Below are 21,137 nucleotides of genomic sequence, written 5' to 3'. Positions count from 1 at the left end.
GCATTCTTCGCGATCCTCATCTCCAAATTATTTGATTCATTAGCATAAAATTGAACAAAGAAATTAGCTGTAGCAGGGTTTGAACCTGCGCCCAGGCCTGGATTATCAACAAAAATACCTCAGTGTGCCATAAAACACACACATACAGGTGTAGGTATAAACACCTTCAATCGTGGACCCCCTATTGTCCCTCTCTTGTTTGTACTTGACAAGTTTTTAGCAAGACCTCCCATAAGTTTTGTACACGATCGTCAATTGTTGCCTTCAGGAATTGGGGACCCTGGGAACCTCTATTGTTCAACGTGCCCTATTAAATGCAAAAGCAAATTCACCCACACCCTCACACACACACAAGACAATTTTTGTTTTAAATTTTTCCCAGTGGGCACATGACGTTGTTTCAACGTTGAATGTTGGTTGAAATGACGTCACGACGTCGAAATACCGTAAAACAACGTTATTTCAACGTCACTTTTGCGACGTTGATTTTATGTTACAGTTTGACGTTGTTTCAACGTCGAATAAATGTTGAAATTGCGTCGCGATATTATCAACCTAAATTCAATGTCTATCCAACGTCGGTTTTGTAACGTTGTTCCAACGTCCATATTTCGACATTAATCCAACATTGAATGTTGGTTGAAATTGCGTCGCGATATTATCAACCTAAATTCAATGTCTAGCCAACGTCGGTTTTGTAACGTTGTTTCAACGTCCATATTTCGACATTAATCCAACGTTAAATGTTGGTTGAAATTGCGTCGCGATATTATTAACCAAAACTCAATGTCTATTCAACGTCGGTTTGGTAACGTTGTTCCAACGTACATATTTCGACATTAATCTAACGTTGGATAAATGTTAAAATTGCGTCGCGATATTAACAACCTCAAACTAACGTCTCTCTGACGTCGGTTTGGTAACGTTGTTCCAACGTACAGATTTCGACATTAATCTGACGTCGAATAAAAGTTTAAATTGCGTCACGATATTGACAACCGAAATTCCATGTCTATTCAACGTCAGTTTGGTAACGTTGTTCCAACGTACAGATTTCAACATTAATCTGACGTTGAATATGCGTTTAAATTGCGTCACGATATTAACAATGTTAAATTCAATGTCTATCAATCGTCAGTTTTGTAATTGTTCCAACGTATTTTGACATTATTCTGATGTTGGATAAATGCTTAAAATTGCGTCGTGATAACGACCTAAATGTACCAACGTCGGTTTGGTAAACTTTGTTTAACATACGGATTTTAATTAGTCCAAAGTTGAAAACATGTCGAAATTAAGTGCGTCGCAATCAAACATATTGCATTGCTTTGAAATTGAGTATCCTCGCGGTTACTTCAACGTCAGTCCTGCTGTATCAATTAACGTATAATTTTAACTATCAAAGTGCAAAATATTATGTCAAGAAATATAAACAAAATAGCCGACTTAATTGAACTTTGTGGCCTTTTTTATGAAAACATATTATTTGTCAGCACGCCAAAGCTGTGACGCTAGCCAATCACACGGCGCGTAATTTGTTCTACATTCCAAGGTTGTGACGCTGGCCAATCAGTTTTCATGTACTCTCTTTGAATCACGATATGGCGCGCAAGCATATGACCGTTACATATTTCGACATCATACTGCAGTTGTGTGGACGTGTAGCGTGCAGCCGACATCATTTTACTCAAATAACAGGTAAGAATTTTGCCATCAAAATTCGTAGTTATTGTTATGATGTTGCTTAGACATACCTGACGTTTATTCGAAGCACTTACTTATTAATTGCAACCAATTTCTCCCCAAAACGATAAACAAATATTGACACATCACTGGGGTCGGGGACACTGGCATGCATGGTCACTGATGATACCGGCGTCCGGTACGTATGGGAACCAGGTCGACCGCATGCATCCCGGCACTCGGAACAGTGTATTGCTGAGCTGTACTAAAACGGGTTCAATGGGAAAGTAGTGAGAGAAATCCTGAGAAATAATCCTCCATTGGCGTTTTGAACTGTACAGTATAATGGACGTGTGACTTAAACTTTCCGAGACGATATTGTTACCATGAATAAATGTGGCTCAATTACTGGATTTCCTTTGTATTGAAAAGTTGTTTCTGAGGAAATAGAAATTGCATTTTTTTTCACTTGGTAGACCTTATGGACATGAAATGCATGATGATGAAATGTACTTAAGCCTACCTGGTTAAAAAAAATAATAACCAGGAAAAATATAATTCGATTTTCTGCACTGTAGAGTTTCAGTTTTCATGTAATTTTCAGGCTAAAAAGTAAAAATGGATCGTCCAAAAGTGATTGTAGAATGGAATGCAGTATATTTTCTCGAGGTCAACTACTGCCATACTGGATTTCTTCGTACAGCTACACAGCGGTGATAGGTCGTGGGTCATGTACATTATACCGTTTTACTTCCCCTGATTATTAAAGGGAATATACATCATTTGCTTTTGCTGTAATTTTCAGAAATGGATGGAATTGGGGGGTTGGAAATATAAAGCAAATATAGTTACACTGACTTTTTGGAGGTTTTGGGTTCGAAAATGCTATAAAAACCAAGAAAAACGATCATTTTCCTGTAGTCTGGTTCCCTGACTCCATATAAGAAGAAACAGAGCAGTTTACACACATTGGGGAATTGTAAGGTCAGGGAACCAGTCTAGCTGGCTCGTACCCGTTCATAGATTTGTAATCGATTGCAAACAAGTGCAATGGTCAATTGGGGCCAGTATTTGAAAAAAAGCCAGTTGTTTCCAACGCTGATCGGCCGATCAGCGTTGGAAATTGATACAAAAATACCACTTTTCTTGAAAATGACAGTATACCAGGTGCCATAATTTTACAGGATGCTTTAGACTGTCATTTACCAACATCCTATTAAGGTATTTCGTAAAAACTTGGTAATTTTATTTTTCGATGTTTGCAAATGTTGTATATTCCCTTTAAACCAGGTGGGTTATCTTCCATAGGGAATAGGCCTATCAAGTGGGGGATAAACACTCCCGATTTCGATTTCACATGTTGCTGTCACCACCCCGGTGCTCTTGTACATGTACAAGTCACAAAACGGAGGAAGTTGCTGGGTAGTTCCTTGATCCTTTGTGTAAAACTAAAAGTTGCTGTGACAATAGTGAGAATGCATAACACAAATTTCTGTATCAAAACTTTAGGTAAATGCAAGCATGGATAATTATACCGCTGTTTGTAGCCTGTGCTGTGAATGGTGCAATAACAAAATGGACTCACGGTGCAGGGAGTGAGTAATTACGTAAATGTATTGGCCTAAGTAATCAATCATTGCATAGGCAGGTGGTATTTCTACATAAACTTGTTTTTGTTTTGTGTAGATACTAGACATGGTTTGCATATTTTTGGGGAGTATGCAGAGTCTAAGTTTGGCAGGTAGGACAGGTAGGGTAGTTAATCTCACTTTTTCAGCTTCTGAAGAAAAAAATCCTTTTCAAAATTCCAGAAGAGTTTACAAGACCTCACAGATGACGAAACCCCACTCAGCAATGATTCATACAGGAATTGAGGAGGAGCCAAAGTCAGCATGGATTGTCGAACCAGTATGGAGGAGTTATGTATGACTTTCGAAGATGCTTCAGTTTGAAATCTTTCGGACAGTACTCGCAGTGCCGTAGCTGGTATGTATATGCCGACAAAAAAAAAATTCAGGGCTAAGTTTTATGGCAAAAACCGATTATTGTATTCTTAAGTCAATAACACTTGCAGAGATGTAGCTCTGATTGCAGTCATCGCACATAAAAAAAGTGGTATTCAAATCCGTTTATACTTGTGCGAACAACAGACACAATGGCCAGTTCATTCAAAACGTTAACAAAACGCAAAAATGAAAACAGATTTGTGGCTATATCTTAATTGAGTGTTGGCAGAAGTTTCGTCACAGTGCATTGTATAATAACTTGTGTTTGTTTACACTCTTCCGTTATCTTTTTTCCTGATGGGTCTTTGCTTTTGTCTCTGAGCGTTGTTTTTTTCTCATCCAACAGGTGCATGACCAAGTGATTGAAGACAGTTCAACAATGATGGGCAGAGTGGAACTGAAAAAAAGCAGATGAGGAGACGGACCTTTTCAGTTTCGCAGGTAATTTAATTTTCTTCGCCAGATTTAATTTATTTTGACCAATTATTGATCTTGGTTAAAATCTCATTGTGTGGTACTTGGTTGTATGGTTGATAATTGCTGAAGTGTCAGGAAATACAAGTGGTAGTTTTTATAAGTGCAAGTTTAATAAAAGGAATCATTCTGTTGATTTTTTGTACACAATGTCAGCACATAAAATGATGACCAAACGTGTTGTCGCTTTGTTGAAACTAATATGGTTTATGTATGTATTTCTCTTTGTTTGTGTTTGTAACATTTTCGTTTTTGAGGGTGATTTGGTTGTGTCAATGAATAAAGAGATGGTTGGGGAGGAAGCTTGCAATTCTAAAATATTACACTATCTTTTATTTGTCTTTTCTAGCGAGGTCTAGTAACTTCGTAATCGGGCAAGGTGATGGATGTTGCTGCTTGTTGAGTTTTTCATCTCCTGTCAAGTTTGCGCCTGAAAGAAGAGGTGATGGAGGGACACACTAAGGGCCCATGCACCTTCACATTCAGTCGTACCTTTGGACTGTGTTAAATATTTCAATATTGGAACAGTTGATTAATAGTAATTGTTCAAATACAGTAAGTTGCTCTGGAGTGGCTGGTATCTTTCCGTAAGTGTAACAGGTAAAGGCTCTTTAAGTGATGGAAATTCAACCTCTGCCGCATCTTGTACTTTTCATTTTGAAACTTCCACGTTCGAGAAGTGGGGGACTGTTATAATAATTATATACAGTACATGTATTGTGCATTATTTAGTTATTACTGTTGATTCTTGGTTGACCTGTTCAAATGTTCAATTGAATCATTTAGATTAATTTTGTATGAATGATGCTGTTTGTTTTATTATTTTCTATTTGATAGTTTCTAATGCTCTTGCCCAAGTCTGCCGCATAACCTCTTGCAATATTTCACAAGAAAATTCATAGATATGATAGAATAGTGCTGCAGGTAAATTTGGAAAACTAATATGAATTGTATGCAAATGAAAAAAAAAAGTGAATTTAGACGTTTAAAAATTGTACCTGTATGCTTGTTAATTCGTGTTATATTTCCGATGTAAATGCACTGGGCAGTGCTGCATTTCTTTGAAAAAAGAATCAAATTCATTATCATGTATCTTTTTAGAGACTAGTACCCTCGTTTAGGCTATAATGCTGTTGGAACAAGTCAATCTAATTCTGAATTTTACTATGTATGGATTAATTACTACTTTGTTGAAACCTAAAAGGTGTTGTATAAGCTGATAAGGTTGGAAGTTAATTAATAAATACACACATTTTTTTATGGAAAAAATTAAAGTGATTGATAAAGAATTTCATTTAAATTTAAAGTTATTCAATTTCGACATGGATTTAACAACACTCCTCAGCTTGCAAATTTATTTAACATAGAACGATTGGAAAAATGCCAACATCCACCATTATCAGTACATTCTGGCTTTAAATCTTAACACAAACCTTAAAATATTTTGATTCAAGAATTGCATTTATTTAACTGTGATATTTCTAAGAATAGGATGTCATTTAATGTTGATTATTTATACGTTGATTGAACATCATGTCAGTGCTATTTTAATGTAGAGATGTCGACGTTAAATCAATGTTGAAATGTCTACGTTAACTCAACGTTGTGATCTTAACGTTGTTTCAATGTCGACATTTCCACGTCGCTTCAATTTGCAAATTCAATCATTAATCAACGCTGAATCAACGTAGAATCTCCGACATTAAATCAACGTTGACATATCTACGTTGATTCAACGTCGTGCTCTCCACGTTGGTTTAACGTCAGCATAATGACGTCAGATCAACTTGCAAATTCAATCATTAATCAACGTTGAATCAACGTAGAATGTCCGACATTAAATCAACGTTTTAATATCTACGTTGATTCAACGTTGTGCTTTCCACGTTGGTTAAACGTCAGCAAAACAACGTCAGATCACCTTGCAAATTCAATCATTAATCAACGTTGAATCAACGTAAAATTTTCAACATTAAATCAACGTTGAACTGTTGACGTTGATTCAACGTCAGCATTTCAACGTCAGATCAACTTTCAAATTCAATCATTATTCAACGTTAGTTCAACGTCGGAATCTGACGTTGTTTCAACGTTATTTCAACGTATTTTGCCCACTGGGTTAGCATCTCTCTCTGTCTGACTTTTCAAATTAACCAACTGACGCTAACGTATGTACATTTACGTATAGAGCCATTGAGCAACGGCAAATTTTATTGGAGTTTAGATGTACAATTCTTTAGTAAATGAATACACGCGAGCCTAAACCTTAACCAATCACAATAAGGTTTATATTGTTGGAAAGCTGACGAGACGAAGAAAAATGACTCGAGAGATCTAAGCTCCCAGGTGGCACTATTTAACGTTGTGATGATGTTAATGGACCAGTTCTTGGCTGAACGCGTGGTTTACACACAAAACAGGGAGATTTTTGACTGAAAATGCAATGTTTAACATCAATTCGCGAGTGAAACTCAGTGTTTCATTCAGTTTTTCTTTTATTTTCTGAAAGAGTATATTGTTAGGGTCACACTGTAGTGAGATCTAAGGTATACCCCGTCGAATAATGAAGTGGTGGCGACAGATGTGAAAAAAGGCCCGTTTTTATTGATTTTTTCGCCGCGTTCTCTCATAGAGGTTGCACATAAAAACCGGCCCGGTGGGTTAGTTCCCCAAAGGAATTCATATGATGTGTTAAAGTTTGTAGTTCAGAAGCACAAGGTTCCTAAAGCTTTTAGAACTACCAGATTGGCCTGGCTGGCTTATCATCAACATGAAATGCGAGGCTCCAGCATTTACCAGCGCTATGAACTTGATGCCGGTGCCTAACTAGGGTGGGAGTAGGGCCTACGGAACACTTCATCCGGCCCTGCCTGTGTCCTCTGAAAGGGGTGCATACCTATGTTCCCCAATATGTTCCCCAATCCTAACCCTGACCACATATGAATTCCTTTGGGGAACTAACCCACCGGGCCGGTTTTTATGTGCAACCTCTATGAGAGAACGCGGCGAAAAAATCATTAAAAACGGGCCTTTTTTCACATCTGTCGCCACCACTTCATTATTCGACAGGATATACCTTAGATCTCACTACGGTGTGACCCTCACAATATACTCTTTCAGAAAATGAAAGAAAAACTGAATAAAACACTGAGTTTCACTCGCGAATTGATGTTAAACATTGCATTTTCAGTCAAAAATCTCCCTGTTTTGTGTGTAAACCACGCGTTCAGCCAAAAACTGGTCCATTAACATCATCATAACTTTAAATAGTGCCACCTGGGAGCTTAGATCTCTCGAGTCATTTTTCTTCGTCTCGTCAGCTTTCCAACAATATAACCCTTATTGTGATTGGTTAAGGTTTAGGCTCGCGTGTATTCATTTACTAAAGAATTGTACATCTAAACTCCAATAAAATTTGCCGTTGCTCAATGGCTCAGCGCGTAGGGTCTGTTTATTGTACACGTGCTAGGCAGCGCTACTGTATATACACAGAGCCGGGTCCAAGGTCATCTGGCTGTGCGCTTTGGCCAGTTTACATGGGGTCCTTTTGACCACAAAGGATTTGATATGTCTAACCCTAACCCTAACCCTAACCCTAAGGATTTTGGGGAATAGGTATCGGGGAAGAGGGAGACCCCCTCTGAAACACCATACCAGTGCTCTCGCATCGGAGCCATCCAGCCCTGTGTTGGAAGTTTCCCAGTCTATCAGTGTCTGTGTTCAAGGGCACTATAGTCAGAAGCCATAAACCTGCTCCTATGAATCTCTTATGCATCTAGTCGGTTTCCCTGTCTCCTTTATTGGACTGCTAGATCAATTTCAAATTCGCATTGGATTCTTGTTCCATTTGCAGGTGGTGTATTTCACGGCAACTTTCCCCTACGTTGTGCTGGTGATTCTGTTGATTCGTGGAGTCACTCTTCCCGGCTACTATGACGGCGTCCTCTTTTTCATCACCCCCAAGTGGGAACGCTTGGCTGAACCACAAGTACAGTAATGGGGAAGTCTCAGAAAATATGGTGGTTTATAACATGGGGTCTGTCACCATTTTTCCCGTGACTCAAGTTGTGTACAATTGCAAAACAGTGTTAGAGTGGACCACTTGCCGCTGTCCCAGTAACTGACCAAATTATTGTTAAAGAGGTTGTGGAATGCTCGAAAACATTTCCGTCATATTTTGAGTATATGTAGCCTAAGGTGTGATGAAAACGACTATTGTTTCTGTCATGAAATGAGTACAAAGGGTACTTTTGAGAGCTATTTTTCAGGTCCTGTTTCGACCCGAACGTGCAATTTGTGTAAAAGTCGTCGTTGCGGGCAGCAAACAAAACACAGTAAATCGTGACGTAATAAACAGGAATCGTTTATGCTACTCTGCATCGGGAGTCCTGTTTATTACGTCACGATTTACTGTGTTTTGTTTGCTGCCCGCAACGACGACTTTTACACAAATTGCACGTTCGGGTCGAAACAGGCATGACAGGACTTGAAAAACAGCTCTCAAAAGTACCTTTTGTACTCATTTTATGACAGAAACAATAGTCGTTTTTATTTCATCACACCTTAGGCTACATATACCCGAAGAATGACGGAAATGTCTTCGAGCATTCCACAACCTCTTTAAAAAAGCTTACTTGGTTTACAGATGGTAAATGACACTAAACTCCCTGTGAAATTATTCCTTCTGGCATGCTGTCATTTTGAAGACAACAATAACAGAAGGTCATTTCCAAAGATGAGTCAAGTCACACATTTTTGGAAATTCCCGTTTGGGTGGTCTGTAATTAAGCGAATCCATGCATGTGCACCCGTTGACACGAAGCACACATGCACAGTGGCTATTATTTTGTTGGTTCAGTGTGTTGCATCACGTAACTATACAATCGGCTTAATGAGAACCATGCCCTGTGTGCTGATTTCTGGATTGTGTCACAAGAGGGCGCAATATTCAAAATATGACTCGGCAACTTTTGAATCAGAATTCGAGATGCAGAATGGATGTATTTTGTTTTCTCAAAATATACAGCATTCACAGAGCTAAAAGTTTGTCAGGTTTTGTTAAGAGCCCGCCTTTAGATTTCTGCGCTAGCTAGTGTTGCTTCAAACGAAAACAAATGCACAAATGACAATTGGACCATTCTACATTTAAAAGTAACAGGCATGCCTAAAAGTGAAGAAAATGAAGGGCTGTAGTCCAGATTTATTTTGTTATCAAAATGGCATTTTTTTTGTGATCGTATAACTTGGATCTGATTTCCTACAATTTCCTACAAATGTTTCACATATTTTAATGCTAGGCTCTTATATCTGTACAAACAAACTTAATTTTCAAACCTAATTAAAAGATGAATTCTGTGTGATATTTGCTGGGGTTTTTTTTATTGCTGTTTTCCCAGCAATGTAAAAGTTATTCACTTTTGAACGAGACATAAATACATAATACAAAAAAAATCTGTATTAAAGTTAATCAATCATTTCTGTACAAAACTTGAATTATTTGCAGCCTTCTAATAATTCGATGTGCGTAGGGCGGGTTTATTCATGCACAAACCAAAAGCCCTGCTTCGGAGGGTTAGTTGCAGATGCCCAAAATGAAAAAAAGAAGAAGTAGATTTTCTTTGTGAAAACAAACAGAAAATGCATTAGGCCAAAAAAAAAAGTCTCCGGTTTCTGGTATGCGCGCGCGTCGCCGTAGCCATGCGCGTCGGCAAAATGAAAAAGTTTTTTTTTCAATGAAAGATGATGTCTCAAAACCGCCAAACTCACTGGTTTGACTGGAATCCTGCTGCTGCACAATTTTAACGTGTTTTTAGATGGGGTTATGATCGAGAATAAGCTTTATGTGGCCTTTCTGGTCTCCATAATATTTGCACTAAGTTTAGTCGGGCACCATTTGCAGTCATCAGCCGACATTTGAAGCCAAAAAAAAAAAGGAAAAAAAAATAAAAGCCGCGTCGCCGCACCACTTTTTGGGCAAGCTCCATACCAGAAACCGGAGCCTTTTTTTTTGGCCTTAGGAGAAATTTTTTTTTTTTATTTATTGTGGAGTGCCATGGCCTCGTGATCTTGAGCATTGAATTCGTGTATGGTCTGCAGGTAATTCTGCAGGTTGTGGGTTCGAGTCCAGCCTGGGGTTGTGGTGTGTGTGCCCTTAGGCAAGGCACTTTGTCACTCATTGCTTCTATCCACCCAGGAGTAAATGGGTACCTGTGAGGGCAGAGATGACTGTATTTGTAATTGATTTTAGCTGCTTTATGCCGAAATGGCAGCATCGAGCTGTATACTCCCCAGGGAGCTGAGATTGTCTATGCAATGTTTCATGAGCCCAATGAGCAGGGTAATAATGATGTAGCGCCTTGAGCACCAATACAAGTGGATGCATGCATTTTATAAATATGCATACAAAAATGTCTTTTCATTCAAAACGTCCCCACCTTCCCTAGGCTCATATCGATGACTGTCAAGCAACCTGCTAAAATTGATAATTGATTGAAATGATTGAATCTGTAGGTGTGGTTGGATGCAGCGGTGCAGATCTTCTTCTCACTCAGTGCTGCGTCGGGCGGACTCATCACGCTTTCTTCCTACAATAAGTTCCACAACAACTGCTACTTGTAAGTATCCCAGCTTTGCAGCTAATGTTGCTAGCATCGTGGCTTTGGAAGTAATCCCTGGCTGCGCGCACATACAGGTTTATGGTAGCAGACCAGTAAATAAACTTCCATAGACCCCATTGGTAAATGCTCCCACTTCAAAAATTCGGGAAAAATACTCACAACTCTCCAAGGTGTTCGAGACACACATCAAATTAAAGCTTATTTCATCATCTTTCATTTTCTTTTCAATTTTTGGGGGTCAACTGATGACTTGTAGGAGAAATTTCTATCTGAAGTTGATCACCCCTAAAAATAGTCCTGAAGCCCATCGCCATTTTGAAAAACGATGCCTACACTCCATTGCAAAATAGAGCGCTTTTAGGGTCCAAATTACATCCAAATTACACAGAACTGCAAGCTCCCAGTCCTGTGCACGGCTTCCACCCATATTTTTTACAAACCCTCAAGCTCATGGCCCACAGCATGCTCAAATACTGAAGATTTTGAGGGCATGCAAATCGTGATTTGGCCGGCGTAGGCAATTTCGGACCGATTTACTGGTCTGCACCCTTATGGCTTCTGACTATAGCACCCCTTGAACAAAGACATTGACAAAATGGGGAACTGCCAACATAGGGCTGGATAGCTTAGTTGCTAGAGCATCGTATGGTGTTCTAGAGACGGTAGGTTCAAACCCCACTCAAGTCGATATATTTTTCCAGCTTTCAAATTATGATTGGACAAAACTCCAACAAATTTATTTGAAGGAAACAAAAGAAGAAACTTGGTAAAGAAGTTTTTTGAAGGTTCTTTAAAAAAAAAAAAACTAACGGTATTTTACAAATTTGTTTGATGGCTTAGCAGTAACCGTAAGTGAATGATAATGATGATAACTTAGGCAAAAAAAAGTGAATGGTTTTCTAATATAGGTTTTCCTGGCTTTTTAAAACGTTTATCATTCGAATTCACCATTTCTAATATTCAAATTTGTCCGTCAACATCGATTAAGTGCACTCCCAAGTTTAATTTCGTCTCTTTTCAGACAATATTTCAAATTCAAATGATGCAAATTCAAACAATTCGTCCCGGAGTATTCGGTGTCGTCTCATCTACGCCCAACCTTGTTATCCAGAAATCAAATTCATCTAATTGAAGATGAATTTGATCTCTGAATGCTGCCATTCGGCAACAGCTTAGACGAATTTGATCTGTAATGACAAATATCTCGACCCAGTGACTAATGAGGGTGACCAAACTTTAAAATTGAATGGAAAATTGGTTTTGTTAAAAGAGTGTGAATTTTTTCGTGGATGAAATTGAATGATAGAGGTGGTAAATTTGAAGGAAAAATCTTTTGAAATAGCCAGGAAAACCTATAGTATTCAAGTTACAGGATTGAGCAGTTATAAATTTCAACATTTTTTTATAGTGCGTTTCTCATGAAAGCATTCAAGACTGGGAACTCTTTTGAAAAAAAGTGATGTGTTTTTTTCCCCATTCATTGCAAATGTTGACATCAAGCTTTTGGCTCATATACCTTGTTTTGAAATTGTTTGTTGATGCATGTTAGCGACGCTGTACTAGTGGCAACGTTGAACTGCTGCACCAGTGTCCTTGCCGGCTTTGTCATCTTCTCCATCATGGGATTCATGGCTCATGAGCTGGGCGTCGACGTCGAGGATGTTGCAGAGGGAGGTGAATTAAAAAAGAACTTATTAGCAGATTGCCTGGTGGGAACGTTGTAGAAAATGACACAATGTTTATAAGATTTGAGGCTTTGCATGGTGGGGTATCGGTATCGTTTCGGTTTGCGGTAACACCATGTGGTAATAACTACTGCTTAGAAGATATTAGTTCTGAAAAGAACTTGTCCTGCTTATTATCAACTTTGCTAAGTAGTTTTTTGTTCTGATAAGAACAGTCCTGCTGTAAGTTCTAAACGGGAGATTCTTTGGGAGACCAAAGACAAGTTCGTTTAGAACTTACAGCAGGACTGTTCTTATCAGAACAAAAAACTACTTAGCAAAGTTGATAATAAGCAGGACAAGTTCTTTTCAGAACTAATATCTTCTAAGCAGTAGTTATTACCACATGGTGTTATCGCAAACCGAAACGATACAATGTTTGATAGGCTGTAACTATCCCTATATACCCTTAGACATCAATAGGAATATTTTTCTAGAAACCCTGTGGTTATTTCAGACAAACGTCCCCTGAAATTTGCAGGCTAACCCGACATCTAGAGATTGGAATTGGATTTTTCCTGCTTTTTAAATACTTTGCGCCGGTATTAATTTTGCTGAAAATTTCGATTTTTGGCAATAGGCAACATTTTTCAGCCAACTTCTGTTATACAGCCAAACGCCACAAATACTGATTGGCAAGAGTCATTTCCTCAGTAGTTGTACGATATTTCTTGCCGAAACCTCATATGTCTCAATATTCCAGGGTGGGCACTGGAGCATGGGTGTCAATCAGTGGGTGGGGGGGGGGGGGGGGGACAAGTCTCCCCCCCCCCACTTTTTGAAGTGGAGGGGATATCATACCATTTGTCCCCCCTCCACTTTTTTCGTCCCCAAATAAATATTGTAGCCCACATTTTGATCCTATAGCTCAGAATAGCGATTAAATGACTCCAATTTTGAGAATGATGTTTAAATGATGATCTTTTGCTAAAAAAAAAATGGTTTAAAACGGTCAGAAATTGCCTCAGATCACACCACAGAGCATCTGGAATCCAACATTTTTCAGGGCCCTTAAGTGGGCCCGAAACCCCACACCGTTAGGGCTTCATGCTTCTGTGCTCGCATGATTTCTGATCAAGGTATGTCCCCCCCCCCCAACTTTTGAAAAGCAATTGACGCCCTTGCGCTGGAGCGTAAATTGTAGAACAATTGGCCATGCACGACGGCCAATTCAAGAGCAACACAGGGTCCGTTAGCGCTCCACAGACTTCATGGACTTTGTTTTAACAAAAGACACGAGGGATTAACTTGTTTAGACGTTAGCCGGATACGTGTCGAGGAAATCTTGACGTAACCCGTCAGCCTTGCCATCACGTCCTCCGACGCGAACTGGTTAATTAAACAAGCAAGTAGCTTCCATAGTTAATATCAATCAAATTTTGGGGACACAACTTTTCAGGAAATTACAAGCGTGCATTGCTGCATGGCTCAAATACAAGAGGAAGTATTGGAGACCGTGGGCCTGGGGCTATACATTTTGCCCCATTCTTTGTGAGCTTGGCACAAAGCCAAAGTGAACCGATAAATTTCCCTTTTTGTTTTGCCCTCCAAAAGATGCAACCCTGAAACATTTGCCTGTTTTTCAAAAACATGATGGATGAGTTTTTATGTTTGGGTATCAGATTAAAGCTGAGAGCTTTTTCTTTCAAATACTGGAAGAAAAAAAAATCATGAAAATTGCGCATTGTGTTGCTGAGAAAATGCCGATTATGTAACACAAGTCCTGTTTGAAGCACTTTTGGACAGGGTGAAAAAATCACTTCCTTTTACATAATTGGAATTTTCTCAGCAACCCGATGTGCTGTTTTCATGATTTTTTTTCTTCAGTATTTGAAAGAAAATGTTGTCAGCTTTAATCTGATACCCAAATCATAACAAATCACCCATCTCGTTTTTGAAAAAAGGCAAATGTTTCAAAGGGTTGCAATTGTTTGGGCTCACCCTGTCTAGGTTTTGGTCTGGCCTTCATTGCCTACCCTGAAGCAGTGGCTCGTCTGCCCATCTCACCTCTCTGGGCCATTCTTTTCTTCTTCATGTTGCTGACTCTTGGCCTGGACAGTCAGGTATGTGTGCTTTTCTTTGCTACAATGTCGGCATATCAATAAAGATTTAGGCAATTTTACCTAGCATGAAAATATGATAAAAACTGCCAAAAATGGCTACTACGTGAATACTCTAATTACAATTAGAAATAGACAGGAACATTTTATGAAAACACTCCCAAAATATAGTTGCTGCACCACCATCAAAGAATGTGTCTAAATTGATTAATAGTATTTCAATTATTATGATTATTTCTATTCATTATTTCATTTTGGATAAAAAATGAAAAGGAGCAAATTTTTTAATGTAGATATGATTTCATGTTGATAAAATGTTTTCTCTTATAGTTGCTTTACTTTTTTGGATGTAAGCGTTGTTCCAGTTCTTCGTTTTTTGAAGTGAACGTGGTCATTGTTTCTGTTTGTGACTCAGTTCACCATTATGGAGAATCTGGTGACCGCTATTGTGGATGAGATCCCTAGCATGCGGAAGAGGAAATCACTGGTTATGCTGGTAGCCTGTAGCATGGGCTTCCTTCTCGGCTTCACATGTATCACCAATGTAAGTGTTGTCCAAAGAGACCTCCAAAATAGGACAAGTTTGAGTGAGGACAAGGGCGGATCCAGAACACAATTTTGGTGGGGGCCCAAAAAAAAATTGGTCCCCCAAAAAAGTGGGTCAAAAAAATTACGGCGTGGGGTTCGGGGCCCGCTTAAGGGCCCCGAAAATGTTTTGGATTCTAGATGCTCTGTGGTGCGATCTGAGGCAATTTCTGACCACTTTAACCAATGTTTGTTTGAGGAAAAGATGGTGGTGTACTCATTGCCTGCCTTTCTTGCGATGTCACATAAAAATAAAAAAAAATTGGTTTCGTTTTTGGGGGGGGGGGGGGGCCATGGCCCCCTTTGGCCCCCCTGGATCCGCCCTTGCTAGACGACTCTGGTCCTTGCCTGAACTTGCTCAATGTTACAAGAGTTACATTGCATGGATATCCCATAAAGTGTAGTAAGAATGAGTTGACGCTTGCACCATGGGAAATGAAATCACATTTGTAAGTTTGTTAGTTTCCTGATGACAGGCAAAGCATACCGTTTAAAACGTTGAGCTTTCACACAAATTTACTCACAAAAAAGATTTCCTTTCTTATATGATGCATCTGCAAACTTACTTGCTTCAACATGCAAACCGTCAAATCTTCCTATATTAAAAGATCCTACGCTGTTTGTTCGATGTCTGTCTGATGTCTGTGTGTCATGTTTTTCTTTATTCGCAAATTTGTTTCTTTGAAACTTTGAATAGTTAAATATTACAACATTATCTCTATGAAAACACTCCAAAACGTCGGTGAAGGGCAAAAACCTAATTTGATTTACTCCAAAATGTATCGCTATTATGCAAAACATAACATTGATGATGAAAAATGTGTCAAAATTGCTTGAAGGTTTACCATGCCCGATTGGGGTAAACATATGCAAATTGAGGACAAAGTAATAGTATATAACCCTTTAACCTTCAATCATACAATTTCGCACGATATGACTATGTATTTTAAACCAAAAACTTGACGACTACACCCCGTTCGAAGCACGGCATCCTGTATAAAAATTGTTGGTGAATTCTGGAACGTCGCTATACCAAGTAAGGGGGGGGGGGTGAAAACAAATTTGACGACAGACCGTCAATGCTAAAAGTTAGATAGGATTTTTCCGGGGTCGCCAGGCCTTCGCAAAATCAGGTGGTGGGGGGGGGGGGGGGGGGGGGGCTGGAGACCCTCATCTGATAGGGGGCGCTGTTCATAGTTGACGATCAAGGATGCTATCGGACAAAAGGTGGCGCTCTTCATCCTGGCGCATTAGCAGACAGGGACGCGATACTGCCATTAGCTAGGAGTACAATTTGTCGACACTAAAAACGATTAATGGGCATGGGCGTCGCCAGGATTTTTCTAGAGGGGGGGCAAAAAATTTGTTTGGCCAAAAAATGATTCTATTTCTCAACACATTCTCGATTTATCAGTTTTAGAGGGGGGCAGGGACATTTTGCCCCCCCCCCCCCAACTCATTAAATTTACACCACTTTGTCTTCGCGCCTCTTTTTCTTTTTTCTTTTTTTTCTTTTTTTTTCTTTCTTCTTTTTTTCCTTTTTTTTTGCTTTTCAAGGGGGGGGGGGGGCAAGTGCCCCCCCTTGCCCCCCCCCCGCGACACCCATGTTAATGGGGGTGTCACCCCATCTCCCATACCCGCGCCCCCCTCTAGCAACGCCCGTGAGTGAAATCGAATCCCATTGCAGTCTAAAGGAACAAGATTGTGTGATTCAATCAATCCAGGCGGGGCCCTACTGGGTAGCACTACTGGACAGCTACGCCTCCAGTTTCTCCCTCCTCATCTTTGGCCTCTTGGAGTGCATCGCCATCAGCTGGTTCTATGGCGTCAAACGCTTCACGAACGACATCGGCACCATGATCGGCAGCGGCACGGTCAACTCCCCACTCTTCTACTGGTGGCCAATCAACTGGGGCTGCATCACTCCAGCTCTTCTCTCTGTGAGTGTTTTGCTTAATTTCCAAGGAGACAACTGCAAGCAAGATTTTGAAAATTAAAGCAAATATAGTTACACTGACTTTTTGGAGGTTTTGGGTTCGAAAATGCTATAAAAACCAAGAAAATCATTTTCCTGTAGTCTGGTTCCCTGACTCCATATAAGAAGAAACAGAGCAGTTTACATACATTGGGGAATTGTAAGGTCAGGGAACCAGTCTAGCTGGCTCGTATCCGTTCATAGGTTTGTAATCGATTGCAAACAAGTGCAATGGTCAATTGGGGCCAGTATTTGAAAAAAAGCCAGTTGTTTCCAACGCTGATCGGCCGATCAGCGTTGGAAATTGATACAAAAATACCACTTTTCTTGAAAATGACAGTATACCAGGTGCCATAATTTTACAGGATGCTTTAGACTGTCATTTACCAACATCCTATTAAGGTATTTCGCAGAAACTTGGTAGTTTTATTTTTCGATGTTTGCAAATGTTGTATATTCCCTTTAAAGTCACTTTTCATTCTGTACACAAGAACTTCAAACAGGGAAACATTTTACTGTAAGCCTATACTGTGCAATTATCCTTCATTAATTAAATTTCTTTAGTATTTTGAGATATTTATGATGATGGAAGGGTTTAAAATAGAACTGAAAGGATGAGATACCTGTTCAGTTGCAAAATAAATGTATTTCCATCAAATTCATTTAATGTCATATTATATGTGCAGTGTTGTTTGTAAGGATTAGGACATGCACAAATAGGTACAGTGAAAATCCCTTTTACTGTGGTATTTTTTTGTCTATAGGATGAAAAATGACTACTTTTACATAATTGGCATTTTCTCAGCAACCCAAAGTGCTATTTTTATGATTTTTCAATATTTAAAAGAAAAAGCTCTCGGCTTTAATCTGATACCAATAAAAAAAAATCCACCCTTTCCCTTTTTTTTTAAGGCAAATGTTTTGGGGATGAATTTTTTGGGAGTCACCCTGTAGAAGGCCATTATTGTCATATATAAGATTCTAAAATATGTTTTCCTTATGTAGTTTGTGTTGATGTTCAATTGGATGAATTGGAGCAAGCCACTTTACAATAACATCGACCCGTACCCGCTGTGGGCCGATGCTATTGGTTGGATGATGATCCTCTTCGCTATCATTTGGATTCCGGTCATCTTGATGTTTGAGTTCCTCCGTTCTCCGGGCAATTTAACGCAGGTAAATTATACACCTTCCTTACATTGTGGGGATCAACGCCTAGTGGTTAGGATTTGTGACTCCTGATCAGAGGGTTTGGAGTTCAGTTCCTGCCGCTGACCATGTTGTGTCCTTGGGCAAGCCACTTCACTCCAATAGCCTTGCTTCACCTAGGAGTATAAATGGGTACCAGCATTAGCTGGGGAGTAACCTGCACGGTGATGGACAGGCATCCCATCCAGAGGGAATAGAAATATGTTCCATTAATTGTTTCATGCCAAGGAAACCGGAGATAAATGCAGGCCTGACGAGACATCTTGGCTTGTGGATAGAAAACTCACATTGCGTTAGGTTAAGTCTTTACCCATATTGTTTTTTCACTAGTGTCAGTAAGTGAATGTCATATTACTGGCTCAGTACAGTTCTTAACAATTAAGTTTCAGAATCTACAAGAAAACAGGAATCAACTTAAATATCTCCAGAAGTTTCTCCAGATTTTGGAAATTTTCCAAAGAAAGTTTTGTTGGTAATAATGTTGGTAATAATTTTGTAATTATTTGGAAAATACTGTTTTGCAAAAAGTGTTGAGAAAAAAGAAAATTAACTAAGTCACACTTGTGGGATTCCCCAGATGACAAATCTGGACCATTTTTGCATACAGAAAAACCTGGCTGGTCTATAAAAGACAGTCTTTGGGATAGCAGCCTAATATTAGAACCCTAAATCTTTGAATTTGGAAGCTGTCAAGATAAGCCATTATTCTTATAGAATTCTCCACCCCCCTGACAAATGAGGCTTGTACCGAGAGTATGTGTGAATGTCTCGTTATTAGTTTTTTGTTGTTGTTGCATATGCAGCGTTGGGAGGCCATGTCCAATCCTCGTGAGAGCTGGGGGCCGGCCCTGGGTAAGTTCCGCCTGGAGGCCTACGAAACTCACGCCAAGAACAGGTCTACCTTCGGTGGCCGACTGAACCCCACCGGTGACATCTACGACACTAGCCGTACTGCCGAGATGGGCAAGGCGCCGGCCGTCTACTACAATACTGGAGCCACCAACCCTGGCTTTGATACCCCAATGTAAGGTACCAAGAGTGAATCCGGGGGGGGGGGGGGGGGGGGGGGGGGGGGGGGGGGGGGGGGGGGGGGGGGGGCTACCCCCTCCACCAACTCCTAAAGAATTTTGTTTTCACTGAGGAAGTTTGTTTAATCAAATCTTTTAGGTGCGTAGAAGTATATCATTTGTCATTTGCGCATTTTTTTCCTATTGCTTATACTAGGTTTATGTAGCTCAGTGAATGCAGTACAGACCCAGGAAACAATAGTAGTTCGTTTTTAATTTGAAAGTTGCCGAGTCAATTTTTGAATTGCGCCAGAAATCAACGCCCCAAATCAGCGTCCGGGACACTTTCTCATTTACAATTGTGGCCACGCAATTTCACGCACTGAACTGACAAATTATAGCAACATATGCATGCATGTGCGCTGTGTCAACGCTTGCGCGCACCCATTCATAGCTTCGCCAAATTAAAAAAGAACTACTAATAGAAATTACCAAAAATGTCTCTTTAGGCGCATCTTTGGAAATGACCTACTTTAATTGTTTTCTTCAAAATGATAGCATGTCCAGAGAAGAATATTAACTTCAAAGGGTGTTTAGTGCCTTACTATCTTCAAACCAAGTGATATACCGTACTCTACCTTTATGAATGCACCCAGAAAAGCTATAAAAAAATTAATATTTTAAGTTGTTAAAAGCATGTAAAGTGTATAAACCTCAAGCTACAATCCTGGCCAAATCTCGCTGGGCCCCCAACCCCTGGCCCCCACTCAATGTTGTCCGTCATTGCGCGACGTGTGCTCCAACAGCTGGAGAGAACAACATTGACCGGAGGGGGGGGGGGGGGGGGAAATGGGTGACTGTGGCAGGCTAAGGAAATGTCCCAATCATTTTGGTCCGGGTTGTAGCTTGTAGCGAAATTAGCCTGCAAAATAGAGAGTGCACTCCTAAGTCTCTCTGAACGAACAAAGTCAGTACTTTTGGTGAAAAGGGATAAAAGGGATATATTCGAAGATTTGCTTCTTGGCTTTGTTTTGTATTATTGTGACTGTTTTGTGTAAATCATTGAGAACTTTGTTGCTATTTTAATACAGTCGTTTCTAATTTTTCAAAGTTTTTGTCGTGGGGTGGAAGGAAATTTCATATTTTAGATTTGAGAGGTTTTTTTTTAGTTTGGTTTACATTAATTAATATCATAACATTAATTAATATTGTAACAGACTATACATAAAAAGAAAAACAAACTATTAGTCAAGATAGCACCAAATGAACTACAATGTATAGGTGGTGGTTTAATTTGTATATTTTTTAGGCTTACTATTTAGGCCGACATATAACTAAAAACAACTGTATAAACATTACATGCAGTGCGATATTTTGATGATTATTTGAGTGAAATCGATGTATTTTGAAATGTATTACATGCTTGCAAATTTTCTCTTCTTTTGTCAAAAAAAAAAGACCTGAAATGTTATGATTTTGTCTTTCACTTTTCTTAAACAACTATGTGTTCCTATGCAGATTTTGTTTGTATTTTAATAAAATTTAAGTAGGAAATACAGTTTTTATCATTAGAGTGTAGAGTATACCATTGTGTATCAAACTTGATGTTTGTAGTGTTTTAGTGGTGTACGTATAATCTCTTCTGTTAAATGGAAATGTGCAAGAAAATAAAACACAGCACTACTCCAGCTAGCTACTATTGGTCAAGCAACATGGGAAAAAGACGGCCCTTGATTGGCTAAAAGTGCTGCTCATTTGCATATATGCTAATCTCTCACTGGCAACTTGAATACCAAA

The 21,137-nt window shown here is 39.4% G+C and overlaps 1 protein-coding gene and 1 long non-coding RNA gene across 3 annotated transcripts in view; both read left to right on the top strand.

Annotated features, from left to right (window-relative positions):
- Positions 1-19,380, top strand: part of LOC119720522 (sodium- and chloride-dependent glycine transporter 1-like) — a 28,408-nt gene extending 9,028 nt beyond the window's left edge. For both annotated transcript variants that reach the window (XM_038190221.1, XM_038190222.1), the window contains 8 exons: positions 8,017-8,151; positions 10,674-10,777; positions 12,330-12,454; positions 14,455-14,567; positions 14,980-15,108; positions 16,874-17,089; positions 18,130-18,300; positions 19,137-19,380. In XM_038190221.1, the coding sequence (XP_038046149.1) occupies positions 8,017-8,151; positions 10,674-10,777; positions 12,330-12,454; positions 14,455-14,567; positions 14,980-15,108; positions 16,874-17,089; positions 18,130-18,300; positions 19,137-19,361 (1,218 nt within the window). In that variant the 3' untranslated portion in view covers positions 19,362-19,380. The remainder of the gene's footprint in view (positions 1-8,016; positions 8,152-10,673; positions 10,778-12,329; positions 12,455-14,454; positions 14,568-14,979; positions 15,109-16,873; positions 17,090-18,129; positions 18,301-19,136) is intronic.
- LOC119720523 lies at positions 609-4,710 on the top strand. The gene is made up of 4 exons (XR_005270097.1): positions 609-1,698; positions 3,495-3,669; positions 4,036-4,130; positions 4,513-4,710. It is a non-coding gene; the product is annotated as an uncharacterized LOC119720523 (long non-coding RNA).
- Positions 19,381-21,137: the final 1,757 nt, after the last annotated feature.

The sequence above is a fragment of the Patiria miniata genome, unplaced genomic scaffold, assembly GCF_015706575.1.
Source record: "Patiria miniata isolate m_02_andy unplaced genomic scaffold, ASM1570657v1 HiC_scaffold_9, whole genome shotgun sequence".
Lineage (NCBI taxonomy): Eukaryota > Metazoa > Echinodermata > Asteroidea > Valvatida > Asterinidae > Patiria > Patiria miniata.
Note: the sequence above shows the minus strand (reverse complement) of the source record. Positions and strands in the feature narration are given on the sequence as shown.